At 33.8% G+C, this 14,765-nt stretch overlaps 1 protein-coding gene and 1 long non-coding RNA gene across 2 annotated transcripts in view; one reads left to right on the top strand and one right to left on the bottom strand.

Moving 5' to 3' along the window:
* LOC102801776 (N-acetylneuraminate (7)9-O-acetyltransferase-like) overlaps positions 1-14,765 on the bottom strand; it is a 68,503-nt gene that overhangs the window by 52,682 nt on the left and 1,056 nt on the right. The window contains exons 2-3 of the mRNA XM_085496023.1: positions 2,682-2,778; positions 1,449-1,611 (exon numbers count right to left, since the gene is read on the bottom strand). Of these exons, the coding sequence (XP_085352149.1) occupies positions 1,449-1,611; positions 2,682-2,778 (260 nt within the window). The remainder of the gene's footprint in view (positions 1-1,448; positions 1,612-2,681; positions 2,779-14,765) is intronic.
* On the top strand, positions 5,231-7,008 carry LOC146728625 (uncharacterized). The gene is made up of 2 exons (XR_014928205.1): positions 5,231-5,402; positions 5,656-7,008. It is a non-coding gene; the product is annotated as an uncharacterized LOC146728625 (long non-coding RNA).

Raw genomic sequence — 14,765 nt, 5'->3', positions numbered from 1 at the left:
TGACTGTTTAACATTTAAATGATTGACATTTGTATCTGATCGTCAAACGAGTATTGAGAGATATGGAATAGCAATAATTAAAACATTTTGAATACATGTATAATGAATATATAAAATTTGAACATAGTCAGTCAATGCATGTCAGAGATATGGCTCTAGAAGCCCATCCATTAAAACAAATGTCCACTAGATAGCCATTCTGAATCTGATCTAAAAAATAAAATAATGTGCATCAGGAACTCGTAATGTCTAATGTATGTACCAAGTTTGAACAAAATCCATTCATAAATGCTTGATATTTGATGATTTTTTTAGCACAAAAATGGCCACCATTCGTTCTATTTTTAATAGGATCGTCAAACCAATATAGCTGTATATCTATGACATGAGAGATATGGCACTCGAACTACATTTATTAAAACAAAATGGGTGCCAGTCGGCCATTTTGAATCTTATCTGAAAACAAAATGATGTGCATCAAGGTCCTAAAATATCCAACGTATATACCAAGTTTGAACAAAATTGGTCTGTAAACAGCTGAGAAATGCTTGATTTTGATGATATTTAGAACATAAATGGCCGCCATTCGGCCATCTAAAATCAGATCGTGAAACAAATTGATGTGCATATGTATAATAAAGTGAAGTTTGATTGTGATTTGTTCAACATTTCTAAGATACAGGCACAGACGCACAGAGGACAAAACATAAGTCCCTGTTTTCGGACTGTGTCCGAACGGGGACTAAAAACAATACATGGTTCTTGAGATATCAGTAGAACAGATGGACACACATACACACACACACATATACAGCCATACAGGTTTTAGCGTAGTTGTAATGCCACACATTGGGTTAACTTTTAATATAGTTTAATTAACTTTTAATGTAGTTGCGATATGAATTCGATTAAAACGCATTCCTATATAGAGTAGCGTTTTAATTGGTGTTTAATTAAACTCTGTTACAATGAAATTCAATGTAGAATTGCATTTTGTAATTAAGTTTAATAAAATAAAAGTTGAATATCCTGCGACTTCCTTCTTTACTAAACCTAAGCTATGCAAACTTGACTTAAATTTGATCAAATATAAATTATGAAAATAATTGAATAATAATGAATGTAGGTCCTGTCGTAACAAGTCAGTGTAAAGTTGTCACAACGTTGGTACCACACATACGCATACACACCCACACATACAGACGCACTAAATTCAAAGACTCCTTCGCACACAGGAGTCACAAATTAGAAAACAAAGTTTAATTTTATAAAAATATATCTTGGTTACCTTGTAGAGTTAATTTTAATTTTTAATTTAAAAACTTATGATCAAAATTCTAGAGTGCAGTCAATTTATTGTATTGTATGTATTTTATGTATTGTAAGAAAACTACAATAAATTGGTAAACATAGTATGGGACAAAATGGCTGTAAAAGAAAGAACTTACTAATTTAATTCCTGAAGCGTCTTGGTGTGATAGATTCTCATGATACTTGGCTTCTTTTACTTGACGGTCACTAAGTGTTCTAGCACCTTCAAAGAATAACTGTCTAACCCTGGAGTCGCCTAGCAACATGATATGCTTGTCTTTCATACAGTACTGAGCTTCCCTGTGAAGCACACAAATGGCATAAAAATTAACAGAAACAACACTTATCAGCTTCAAACTAAGTGAAACTGATGATTAAACAAGAATAACCTGCTGACAATATAAATCAAATCAAAATCTGCCATGGCTTTTCAGTGATTTGTCATATTTGATAAATTATGTCAGGAATTCGGTTTACCGTCAAACCAACAATGATTTTAACAAAACATGAACTCCAAGCTTTTTGCTCATGTCATAACAGTAACTACATGTATACATAATGTACGAGTTATTTAAAACAATGCATACATGTCAAAATCGTAACATTTCCTCGCTAAACCATTTTGTTGTTGAAAGGTTGAAATTTCATCGCTACCATACTTCGATGCCATGAGAGATATATTGGGCGAATTTACGTATTTGATTGGATAACTGTACAAGCCTGCCAGATTGACGAAACTCTCAGCTATGTAGTTTTGAATTTGAATGCTTGAACAATGAACTTGCATTATCGGTATATATTTTGGGGGAGGGGGTGTACCTAGTTTTTTGAATGTCCATTTTTGGCATATTAAGTTAGTTGTCACAATGTTATTTTTTTTAAATATTAGTATACTATCTACAGAGCTCCATCATTAAAATGTCGTCATGTGCATAGAAATCTTGCTAAACCTGCCAATGCTAGATCATATCATACAATGTATCATATCATATCAAATGTTACGTCTCTCTATGCCTAGTTTCATCCAAAAAATATGAATTACTAATTATTGAAAAAGCCATAAATGATTCTATTAATTCTCAAAACAATAATTACAATTTGTATCCCATTATTTTGCAAAATGTTCAAACATGTTCATGTGTTATGACAAATTAAGTTTTTGGCGACAAAATGAAGACTGAGACTAATAATTACACATTCTCACCCAATTTTTTTATTTTGTTTTTATACAGTCAGTTAGTATAGCAATTAGACTTTCCAATTGGCTGAGTACTATGGGTCAACTATGATGATAGTAAAAATGACAAAGGCAATGACCACCAGACATGATGTCACCAAAATTGTGTCCTTCATGTAACATTATTTCTCACCTGTTTGTGTATTTGTGCATCATACATCCACGTGGCTGCCAGTCTGAGTAAGTTAAGTGATATCCATCTTCTAATAATACGTTACAATTGTCATGTTCTACAGAAAAATAAAAGACAGAAATATCGCAAAACAGGTTCGCTTTGAAAATAAATGGTGAAACTTCTACATTGTACATGTATGACATATCGCATATTAATTTGTTTTAAGGGTGGTGGTCATCGTGTCATGCATGCACAAGATATAGGTCCCATATAAACAAAAATGACAGTTTTGAGTGTACAGATTCATGTGTACGAAAAAAAAAAAATGAAAACTATGCTGAAAACAATGATAGCAAAATAACACTTTTTTTATTCAGATTTTTACCAAATAAACGAGTTCCCTCGGGTGGTGAATATAATTTTTCAAATTTCACCTACATGTACATGTATTTTAGGTCACTGAATAAAATCAGTAATTTGCTAAGTCCTGGAGAAGACAGCTAATTTTAGAAGGCCAAAATGTGATGATTTTCTGCAGTTTAATTACATACATGTATGATAAAAAGTATCTGGCTGAACCAGCAAAGTAGAAAGCTTTTCAACTTGTCTTAACAAAACCCCTGAGTGATCAAATTTATTTTTACCAAAAATCACATTTGTGAAACAAATTGAACAGTATCAGTATTTATATCACGGCTGCAAGTAACTTAATTGTGACTTCACTTGCAATTCTTCAGACATGCTAATGTATTACATCTTTCCCAGACATGCTAATGTATTTGCTCCATGAGAAGCAGATCCCCAATACATTGACCTATTTTGACAATGCCCTTCTACCGGTAATCGAAAAATTACAGTATGCATGTTGACATGCCGGTGTCAATAGAAAATGACGTAACTACAGGTACATATCCACCTTGATAAATGTCTTTAAACAAGCGACCTGATGGTTGAAATAGCTCCGGTGTCTTCATTGTCATGGAAAAAGAATCAGTAAAGTGGCATTGTGGTTGACGGTTGCCGAAAATAACATTTTTTACCAAAAATGGCAAAAAAATTCACTAAAAATCCAAATTTGCATATTTTGACACAAATTTAAAAAATCTGACAGAGGACCACCCCAAGTACCATTGCTGCAAATATCAAAGCATTTGGACTTGCGGTTTCGGAAGTTGTCGAAAATAACATTTTTTTACCAAAAATGACAAAAATATTCACTAAAATTTAACAAATCTGATAGAGGACCACCCCATGTACCTTTGGTACAAATATGAATGTAATTGGTCAAGTACTTTTGAAGAAGAAGTCGTTTAAAGGAAAACTTCACAGGGGACAGGGGACGTGGGACGCGGGACGGACGACGGCGGAGAGACCCCCATACCAACAGCTTCGCTGGGTCATCTGTGATGACAGCGAAGCTAAAAACTGAGATAAAATGCATTAGATGTTATGCATCTCATCGTACTGTAGAAATTTTAATTTTTCAACGCATTCATTTAAAGCATGTACCATATTTACTCTATTAGCAACACATCTCCATTTAATACAAGAACAGATGAGCCAAAGTTTACAATTATAATATGCTTTATCATTCAAATTTGACTGATTTTGACTATCCTCAGGAGTGGAGCTACGTCACAAGACATTCTACGTTGCCAAGACGCGCACCACTGTACCATGTATTTCTATGGGCTCTGACGAGCCTGTCGAAGAGTTGGTGAAAATAGCTAAATTCTAGAAAACAGCACAAAATCAACTTTGAAGTGATCCTGGACAACCAAATTTATATATGTTGGACATACAGGGGGGTATGTCTTGTTACACGGGAGTCTCAACAACCATCTCAAAGCGCTGTTTTCTGAAAGTTTTCGGTCTTTGTTTTCAACGTGATGGTTGCCAGGCGGTGAAAAATGACCGGATGTCTACCCCTGAGAATAGACTAACATCTGTCATTTAAAGTGCATACACTATTGCAAATGTTGAATGAAAAAGATAGATAGTAATCCGGAAAAAAAATATTAATACAACATCATTTGTTATTTTATCTGGGACAAGAAGCAAAACAGTTCTTTAGGCCTAAAAAACAAAATATTTACTTGGATTGATTTTTTTTATAATTGCTGACAAATAAAAGCACTAAAATAAAATGTATATGTAGTTAATTTATTGTTTATTTTACAAATCAGTGATTTAAAAAAATTGCTAGTGAATATGAAATCCCGCTGAAAAATAAAACCTTTTTACAGATACAGTTTGTACTACCAGGTAGATTTAACAATGTATAACTTTTGAGTGTTTGCTAAACATGTACATGTATATATATATATGAAAAAAATGATTTTATTAATTTTACTACATGCAGCAGTTATTGTTTAACCGTAAAACCGATTGTAAAGCGACGAATCAGATGGCGACCACATGACTCACTTTTCTGATTCGGCAACAGATGGCTGGACAAATAATTAAGCTTTGTTGAATTAGAAAAAAAATATGACTGACAACAATCAAAGCAATGACCATTGCAAGATACTGAAAGTACATTGAAGCAGGGAATCATATCTCAAAGTTTTAAACAATTTTTTGCTCATATGGAAAAGAATAACCCATAGTTGTAGTTTCCATGGCAGACGTGCATAATAGTCATCATTTGCTTCCTGGTTACCATGGTTACAGTTCCAACAAGAGTTAACACTAAGAATTCCATCAAGGATAACAGACAACAAACATTTCCATTCAAATGTGAGTATATTCATGCCTGAAATTTTTGTCAATAAATGTTGTAGACCTTGGCAACAAAAACAGATCCTGGCATGTAGAATAGAACTTTTACTGCTATCATACTCCATATTTGAGATGTTGCTTGGAGTAAATAATTGGCTGGTCTGGTATTAACAGAAATTAGATGTATTTAACTACTGTTCCAAAATTGAAATATATGGTTAGAAATTAAACATGATATGCTAATTACTACATATTCATACATTTTTTGCAGGCAGTAAACTAAGGGAAGTGACCAAAATCAAACTGGGCGGTTTCCCGCGGTGCTCTCGGACAACACCCGGGAAGTCAGCAGAAGCTCCTTGACCGGCAGAGAGTTCCCGTCATCGCTGGCACATTTCCGGGGTTAGCCGGCGCTCATTGTTCATGATTATAATCCTATTGTTCAAATTATTTTAACTTTTCTAAAGACAAAAAACGACAGACTTTTTACAAGTCTCTGAAAAGGAGTACCACTTTTATCAACGAGTTACTACATTCGTTGCGATGTTTTCACTGTCTAGCGCGTCTGTATATTTAATATATTCACGCAAATTGACCCATGTCTGACCTCTAGTCTAGGCAAGATATGTAATGGGCCACGTTCTGCAGAACTTCCAAGTGCTGAGTTTAAGTTCCACGATTGAAAAAAAAAATAAAATAACATACAGCTCCATTCTATATCAGGCCATTGTTGTTAATATTGTATTCAGTTTAAAATGACAGCACTCCCAACTGAACACGCCGTATTATGTAATTGTACAGAATATTTCGTTGTTGACCGTACCACTGACCAAATGTATGGGCAGTCAAACAATTCACAATCGTATCATATAAATTATGCCATTGTGCTTGTTGTAAATATTATATAGTCGGTCCAACTGGCATTGTAGCGGTGTGTATGATATACATTTTGCCGTTGTGTTAAAAATATTTCTTTCATTAGTGATAAGCACCTTGGCCACCGAGGGTCCCCGCCAACACAGGTACTTAACCGGGGTAAACCGGCGCTCATTTTTCATTATTATAGTCTCATTGTTCGCATGTTCCCACCTTTCCAAAGACAAAAAACGACTGACTTTTCACAAGTCCCTGAAGAGGAGTGCCACTTTTATCAACGAGTGACATGTTGCTACATTCATTGTGATGTTTTCAATGTCTAGCGCGTCTAGATTTAATATATTTACGCAATTTCACCCATGTCTGACCTCTAGTCTAGGCAAGATTGGTATTAGCAACGTTCTGCAGAACTTCCAAGTGCTGAGTTTAAGTTCCACAATTGAAAAAATAAAATAACAAACAGTCTCATTTTATATCAGACTATTGTTGTTATTATTTCATTGGTGACATAGAATGCTGTAATTGTAGTCAGATTTACAATACCCAGGCCAGCTTCTGACCAAATCGGAAGTGAGTAAACTGAAAGAGGCAGTGAACAGTAAATGCAGGAAAATTAAACTGTAATGTAATACGTACTGTAATACATGTATATGGGAAAATAGTAGTAATAGTTTGTATGTTGGTTTTTTTTGCCAAATTTGTGTACAATGCATGTTTGTTATGTGAAAAATAAACTAGTTAAACTACATGTATTGCTGTCCATCGATTACTTTTTTATTATCAGTCTTTATTCAACACAACACAATATTTACCCAACCAATACATTTAAATACGACCCTAGGAACATGAACGTGAAATATTTACAAACATTCTCGACCCAACCCCTTGTGGAAAATTATATTTAAATACGACCCACGGAATATGAACGCAAAATATTTACAAACATTCTCGACCCAACCCCTAGTGAAAAACACATTAAATACGACCCACAGAACATGAACGCGAAATATTTACAAACATTCTCGACCCAACCCCTAGTCAAAAAAATATATTTAAATACGACCCACCGAACATTAACGCGAAATATTTACAAACATTCTCGACCCAACCCCTAGAGACAAAAAATGTATTTAAATACGACCCACGGAACATGAACGTGATATGTTTACAAACATTCTCGACCCAACCCCCAGAGAAAAAAAAATGTATTTAAATACGACCCACGGAACAAGAACGGGAAATATTTACAAACGTGGACAAAAAATAATGAAGTGAATATTCGACCGGTCCCTAGTAAAAATAAAATAAACGACCCGTGTACGCTAAATATTTGCAATTCGACCCGGATCCAAAATACTTAATCTTCGCGGGTGAAATATACAAGTGTGTCGCATCTTGTCAGCAGTAGATGTAAATACATATGATGGGCATTTACTGCAAATGCCAAGTCCAAGTTTGATAAATTTCAGCATGTAACTGTTTGAAACGGCAAGCGGCGGGAGGTTCGACGCTTGTATAAAACTAAGAAACTAGGTGTCTTCATTATTTGCCGGTGAAGGAGAGGGTAATCCAGTTTCTTTTAAAAATGACATTTGTTGTCTCGTCACACCACTGCTACCAGTTGTTGTTCTTCGCCTACGATGTGCTTCAAAACCATTTTCTTCAATAAATGATTTTGTCACAGCGTCGGGGTATAGTTGTGACAAGCTTGGTTGCCCAGCGCCTGGTCGACTGCCACCTCTCATAAGACTTTTCGACTTTTTAAAAAACAGTATTTTCCGAACAATCTTCAAACATCCAGTCATATTGTAAACATAAATCACTCGATACAATATCAGATACACTAGCTTCACACTCAGGGCCCCGAGAAGGGCCACCTACATTAAAAAGTGTAGTATTTTCTAAGCCATCCAAGAAATCTTGAAACATCCAGTCATACTCCATTTTAAGAAAGTTGATATGTAGTTTACCAATCAAGCACAAGGCAAGAATAAAGCAGGAAACCTTAATGAACTGAACTTGACAGTCACAAATTTGAATATACCACAGAGTGACTGTGAATAGACATTGTTTCATAAATAAAGTTTTATTATGGCTACATAATAATGCATTTGCTACATTACACCAACTAATTTCCCTTGGCAACTATGTTACGTAAAATGCGTAGTCTGGCAAATTTCTGATGTACATTTCTGTTGTTATAAAATGCATTCCTCATACTTTCGTACAGGGAACCGCTGGTCCTGCCGGGGAACTGCCGCACTTACGAGACCTGTGAATAATTGACACCTCAAGTTAAGTGTGAATCACTACTCCCGGGGAAGCTCCGGTTCGGGAAAACTACGATATTTCCGTGCCATGTCGTGAGCATTAGCGGAGTCCCGCAGGAAACCGCCCAGTTTGATTTTGGTTTCTTCCCTAACTGTTATGGACATGTATAATTTGAAGAGAAAATAAGATCAATGATACATTTTGAAAAAAAACAATATGGCTGCCAGTTGGTCATTTTGGATTTGAACACAAAACAAATCATCATGGAAATGTATCTCAACGTGTACAATGTATATACCAAATTTGAACAAAAACTGACAAAACATGCATAAGATACCACATTTTCAAAAAACGAAATGGCTGCCAGTCAGCCAACATTAAAGAATTGAAAATACTGTCACAAAGTAAACCAAGCAATTGGAGTAACAATTGTTTTGTTGCCTGTAGCTTGCTATGGCTGATGGGAAAGTCAAACAACACTGGTTATGAGATTAATGACTTTATGACTCATAGATCTCGCCCTCCAGGTACAGGTTAAATTTGCTACAACCACTTTTTGACTATACTGACTTAGTCGCATTCTTTTCTAAATACTGTTCGTAAGCAAACAATTTAGCCACCTGTCATGATTCAGCCTTCTGATCAAACTCTTTGAGAAAAAAATGGCAATATGGGAAGTTGAAATTTGGTCAATAAAAGGGGAAGGCAGCTTGTCAAAGTACAATTTACTAGATCACTCCACATTCATTCTCAACTTTTATGAGCACTGCCACATATACAGCTCACTGGAGGATGAAATCCACTTTCTCACATCGTGTATCACTTGCAGAGAAAAAAAGTAGAGAGACAATATATTCAGAAAGTAATCCCATCAACCTCCCCTAGATGATTGTAGTAAAAAAAAGGTTTATACATTTATAACTTAGGTGTACAGCTTTCTTTGTATAGTCACAATAATGTTACAATATGACAACAGACAACAACTTAAATGGCCATAGAACATGTACGTACCTAGACAAAATTAGTTTTTATTAGGTTTTCTTCTTGTTTTTGTTCACTATTATCTTTGTGCCGAAGATAAAGTTAACATTTTTTTTTTTCATTACGGGGTACCGGTAATAAAGATTATTGTTGTTATTATACAATAGCTTTGTTCACACACACTGAAAGAGGACAGGATCAATTTGTAAATATCCCTTATAAGTGGTCTAAACCTACATTCTGTTCATACAGTATGTTGCAGTGGTTTACATTTAACATGGTAAACCTCTTCATGTCTTATTTATCTAATGTAACACTGGGTCGCTGTTAGAGGTCAATGTCAAGAATTTTTGCAAGTAAGCCATGGGCGTTGACTTCACCCAGTAAAATGGAGAAAGGAAAATACAATGAGAAGTCAATCTATTGTCAAATTTATATACTAGTACAACTGAAAACATGCCCAAACCCAATCAAAAAAGTTCAGAGTGTTTACACACATACAATTTTTGCTGAAAACGAAAACCAGAACTTTAGATTACATTGTCCATGTATTTCAGTTCATAAAATACATGCAGACCATTTGGGGCTGGAGTATAAGTGTGGACTTGACAGTGATGAGTTTCCATGGATTTTACAGCGGGCACCAAAACAAACTGCTCATAAAAAACGCTATCCCTATCAATTTCCTTCGCATAACTATATTGCTTTATCACTTTGAATATAGTGAAATATTCCAAGGTTTATATCATCAATTTATTTTGGCGGCCACTGTAATTCTGCTCACTTTAATGAAAATAAATCCCATGTGAAAAATAACCATTCTACAGTAAATTTTGCACTGATTGAAAGCAATGTAAGTGTGTCAACAGTCAGACTAATGAGCTGAATAAATAAAAAACTACTGAATCAATGTAACAGCTGTAATGATCATCAGGTCTATTTGAATAATGTTCAATCACTGACAGACCTGACAAAAATGATAATTGATTTTTAAATCTCACCTTGTGACAATAGTCTACGCTATGGCTGACAAATTTAGGTCTGTGCTTGTCAAAAAAAGACAATTAGTTTCAAACTAACTATCCTTTTTAGTGACATTAATTATTAATATTTGATTTAAAACATGTCACATTAAAAAGAGTTTGATGTTCACTTTTCAACTCACTTGTCAGAAATTTTTGTTGTGGTGTATTTATTTATTATTGTCAATTAAGACATGGAGGTAAAAGATAGTTACCTCCATGGTTAAGGTAAGTGAGTTATAGTCAGTTGCCCTTATGTCAATTGTACTTGTCCCAGGCTATAGAACTACCTTTAGTGTCAATTTTAAAAAGATGCAATCAATATTTGTTCATTCATTCATTTGTTCATTTATTCAATCAATCAATCACATATGGGGCCAGGAATTGTTCATTCTCTGTCTTTTAGTCCATGTTCACTTTGCAAATTTTTGAAACATCACTCACAGAACAAGCTAACATAAAATGTTTTGCAAAAAAATATAATATATTAAAAGTAGATATCCTGCCCTTATTAATTTTGACAGCAAAGGGTTGTAATATCACCATGGACAAACTTAACTACAATGTAACTGACCTTGAAGTACAAACAAAACCTCCTTACTCAGTGAGTGTTTATTGTTTACTAAAGGACTGCTTAAAGTAATTACCCTTTAGTTAATTTCTAATTAATTTCAAATACCCATCAACAATCTTAACATTTGACGGTGTATATATTTGTCAATGGATTGTATCTCACAGGCTTGCAAAATATAAATGAAACTTTTAAGCATCTACTGTATTTGCTCTATTACATAGCACATAGTGTTTTAATGTTAAAAATATAAATGAAACTTTTAAGCATACATACTGTATTTGCTCTATTACATAGCACATAGTGTTTTAATGTTAAAAAGTATTAATGAAACTTTTAAGCATCTACTGTATTTGCTCTATTACATAGCACATAGTGTTTTAATGTTAAAAATATAAATGAATCTTTTAAGCATATACTGTATTTGCTCTATTACATAGCACATAGTGTTTTAATGTTAAAAATATAAATAAAACTTTTAAGCATCTACTGTATTTGCTCTATTACATAGCACATAGTGTTTTAATGTTAAAAATATAAATAAAACTTTTAAGCATCTACTGTATTTGCTCTATTACATAGCACATAGTGTTTTAATGTTAAAAATATAAATAAAACTTTTAAGCATCTACTGTATTTGCTCTATTACATAGCACATAGTGTTTTAATGTTAAAAATATAAATAAAACTTTTAAGCATCTACTGTATTTGCTCTATTACATAGCACATAGTGTTTTAATGTTAAAAATATAAATAAAACTTTTAAGCATATACTGTATTTGCTCTATTACATAGTACATAGTGTTTTAATGTTAAAAATATAAATAAAACTTTTAAGCATCTACTGTATTTGCTCTATTACATAGCACATAGTGTTTTAATGTTAAAAAGTATTAATGAAACTTTTAAGCATCTACTGTATTTGCTCTATTACATAGCACATAGTGTTTTAATGTTAAAAATATAAATAAAACTTTTAAGCATATACTGTATTTGCTCTATTACATAGTACATAGTGTTTTAATGTTAAAAATATAAATAAAACTTTTAAGCATCTACTGTATTTGCTCTATTACATAGCACATAGTGTTTTAATGTTAAAAATAACATTTAAATGATTCAGTTCAGCAAATACTGTATTTGCTCTATTACATAGCACATAAATGATTCAGTTCAGCATATACTGTATTTGCTCTATTACATAGCACATAAATGATTCAGTTCAGCATTGTATTTGCTCTATTACATAGCACATAAATGATTCAGTTCAGCATATACTGTATTTGCTCTATTACATAGCACATAAATGATTCAGTTCAGCAAATACTGTATTTGCTCTATTACATAGCACATAAATGATTCAGTTCAGCATATACTGTATTTGCTCTATTACATAGCACATAAATGATTCAGTTCAGCATATACTGTATTTGCTCTATTACATAGCACATAAATGATTCAGTTCAGCATATACTGTATTTGCTCTATTACATAGCACATAAATGATTCAGTTCAGCAAATATGTGTTTTTGGGGTTATACTTTGTAAGCATTTTTATTGGAGAGGCATTTGTAATCTACACAAACAATTTGAATAATTAATATTTAAATATTTTTAAAAATAAAGGGAATGGGTTTGTTGTTTCAATAGTATAAGACTTTCAAATTAATACAAAACAAAATGTAAAATTTCTGATGTAACACAAGCTACTGTTGAATCAATAGAGAGAAAGGGTCGGCAGCTCAGGGTTCTCCACGAGGGGTTTTTACAGGGCGCTGCGCCCTGTTATCTGAAATTGGCGCCCTGTTTAAATTGTCAGCGCCCTGTTATATTTCCTGTGCGCCCTGCATGGTCCCAGACAAAGAATTGTTTACAAAACAGGCCAACACTCATTGTCTTCCGAAGATGATTCATCGCGTTCAGGGTAACTGGTTCATTGTTTTAAGGTGCAACTGTGAAAATTCCGGTTTGTTATCGTAGCAGGTCACCGTGAGGTGATAACACCACCAAACAAAAAGTTACAAGTTTTTTCAACACGATTAAAAATGAACATGCGGCCTAGAAAAGTGCATTACCGTACCCATATTTTTACTGCCAGGGTGACGTCAAATATATAAAATCGTTATCGGTAAAACCATCCGTTAAACATAAGGTCTATGGTTAAAACCAAGTTCACGCCGTGACTAGGTAGCGGCAACATCGTCACCGCCGAGTGGAACAAAGGCAGCAACCGGGCAGCTATGCACTTGCATGATCGGTAAACGACCAGCGCAGCCGACGTACCATCACATTGCTGATCACCAAGAAGTCCACACGAATGCTTGCTTGAACATGTAAATGTTTATATTTAATGTCACTATTTAAAGTTGAATTTTCTTTAAATCACGATTTCAAAACCCCGGTAAAACGGCCATGCTTTCAACTCGCATCATAAGTGGAGGAAATAAATTTACTTGTGTTCTTTTGGAACAAATATTCTGATTGGTTGTTTTTCGCGTCAATGCGTGGCTTTGGCCAGTCAAAAGCATCGTTACATAGTATCAGGGTGCACACAGTAAAATGAACTGTTTTCGGGTCATAGCTGTTTTCAACGAAGCAGACATCATCAAACTTTTGATTCGAATGAAAATTATTCTTTTAATTTTGTATTTTGTTTTTTTATACCTAATTCTATTATTTTTGATAGTAACTGTTAACTGCAGATCGAAAATCTTCTATTGTGTACATTTTATTTCTTTTGATCACCTTGGTTTTTGGTGCCATTCATGCAAGTTTTTTAATGAACCAATTACGAACGTTTGTGCGACATACATTTTATTTTGCTTCGTCCAAATAAATATAAATCATAAATATAAATTTTTGCTAAAAATTAAATAAAGCATGTATGTATCTATTTGGGAAAATAAAATAACAAACTTGTTACGTCTTTTTCTGGACGTGATCATTACTTGTAAACAACTGATGTCGCCGCTTGAGGAATCGTGCAGCTAAAATCAGCTGATTGTACGTGCTGACGTTTACTTAATAATAGCTCTTCAAAATTCCTATTCATTTTGTAATAATAAATATATATTATGCATATGTAATAATATGTAGATTAATAGATTTTTTGGTTTCCATTTTTCAACATCCTTGCCAATGATGCACGTTACAAATGTGCCACGCCCACTTCACATTGGTGCGCCCTGTTTAATTTTCAAACCGTGGAGAACCCTGCAGCTGTTAAAGAACTACTGCAAAACTCAAATATGGTGTTAATTTTCAGCTAGCAGTCCTCTATATAGGTGGCATAAAAGGTATCGTATGATATAGTTACAGAAGTAAATCTATAAAATCAGCATCTAAACATAATATTTATAAATTACTATATAATCTGAGTCTTTCAATAACCTGGTTGTCAAATATTCTGATTTAAAAACTATTGAATTCCCACTCATTCCTATTCAAATTACTAGTAACCAAATGGCAATGACTTCACGCTGCACAACACACACACCTGTTCATCGTTTGAATTTTTCTCTCTCTAAGTACATGTGATACGATCATCATTTCTTTGTTAGTAATAGTGTTCACAATACAGACAAATAAAGTAATTTGAAACATACAGCAGATGATGTACTGTGGTTTTCAACAAATGGAAGTTTATAATACATTTACCCT

This window comes from Saccoglossus kowalevskii, chromosome 22 (assembly GCF_978046115.1).
Source record: "Saccoglossus kowalevskii chromosome 22, keSacKowa6.1, whole genome shotgun sequence".
Lineage (NCBI taxonomy): Eukaryota > Metazoa > Hemichordata > Enteropneusta > Harrimaniidae > Saccoglossus > Saccoglossus kowalevskii.
This window is presented reverse-complemented; position numbering and strand designations above follow the sequence as displayed.